Source organism: Monoraphidium neglectum (assembly GCF_000611645.1).
Source record: "Monoraphidium neglectum strain SAG 48.87 unplaced genomic scaffold scaffold03502, whole genome shotgun sequence".
Lineage (NCBI taxonomy): Eukaryota > Viridiplantae > Chlorophyta > Chlorophyceae > Sphaeropleales > Selenastraceae > Monoraphidium > Monoraphidium neglectum.
The window spans coordinates 6,340-6,925 of record NW_014010127.1 but is presented as its reverse complement, the minus strand read 5'-3'; the positions used below and the strand labels follow the sequence as shown (position 1 = coordinate 6,925).

The 586-nt window shown below is 65.7% G+C and overlaps 1 protein-coding gene across 1 annotated transcript in view; it reads right to left on the bottom strand.

Moving 5' to 3' along the window:
* Nucleotides 1-302: 302 nt before the first annotated feature.
* Nucleotides 303-586, bottom strand: part of MNEG_12899 (putative MFS transporter, AGZA family, xanthine/uracil permease) — a gene marked incomplete at both ends in the record, with an annotated part of 4,993 nt that continues 4,709 nt past the window's right edge. The window contains one exon of the mRNA XM_014038630.1: nt 303-521. Coding sequence (XP_013894084.1) covers nt 303-521 — 219 coding nt within the window. The remainder of the gene's footprint in view (nt 522-586) is intronic.

The following is a 586-nucleotide window of genomic DNA, read 5'->3' as shown; positions in this document are numbered from 1 at the left end:
GGGGGGTAAACCATGGAGAGTGGATGCAGGGCATACTGCCTGTGTTGGTGATGTGCAAGTCTTAAAGGGAAGGCCGGGCGGGCAGGGGGTGCATCAGGGGTGGAGCAAGTGTTGGTCTGTAAGCAGCCCGGAGCAGCAGAGCAGCGCGGTGTCAGGCGGCAGGCGCCAGCCACCGCCACCGACGCCCGGCGCCAAACCAGCGGCGCCCGCGGCTGCAGCGCTTCGCGCAACACGCCCGCAGCGCCGAAGGCATGCTCCATAGATAAGGCGAGCGGAAGTTTCTAGCGCATGCCGCGCCGCACCAGCACGAGGGCGGGGCCTGTGGCGTAGGGCGGGATGGAGGCGATGAGGGGCGTCAGGAAGAGCGACACGAAGAACCCCAGCGCCACCACGAGCGCGGTGATGCCCGTGCGGCCGCCCTCCTTGATGCCGGCGGCGCTCTCAATGTAGACTGTCAGGGGTGCGCAGCCCAGGAGGGAGCCGATGACAATGGCAATGCCGTCAACACAGAACGCAAAGACCTGGGGTTTTTTTTGGGGGGGGGATGAAATGGGGATGGAAGGGGGATGCGTGAGATAGTGGACCC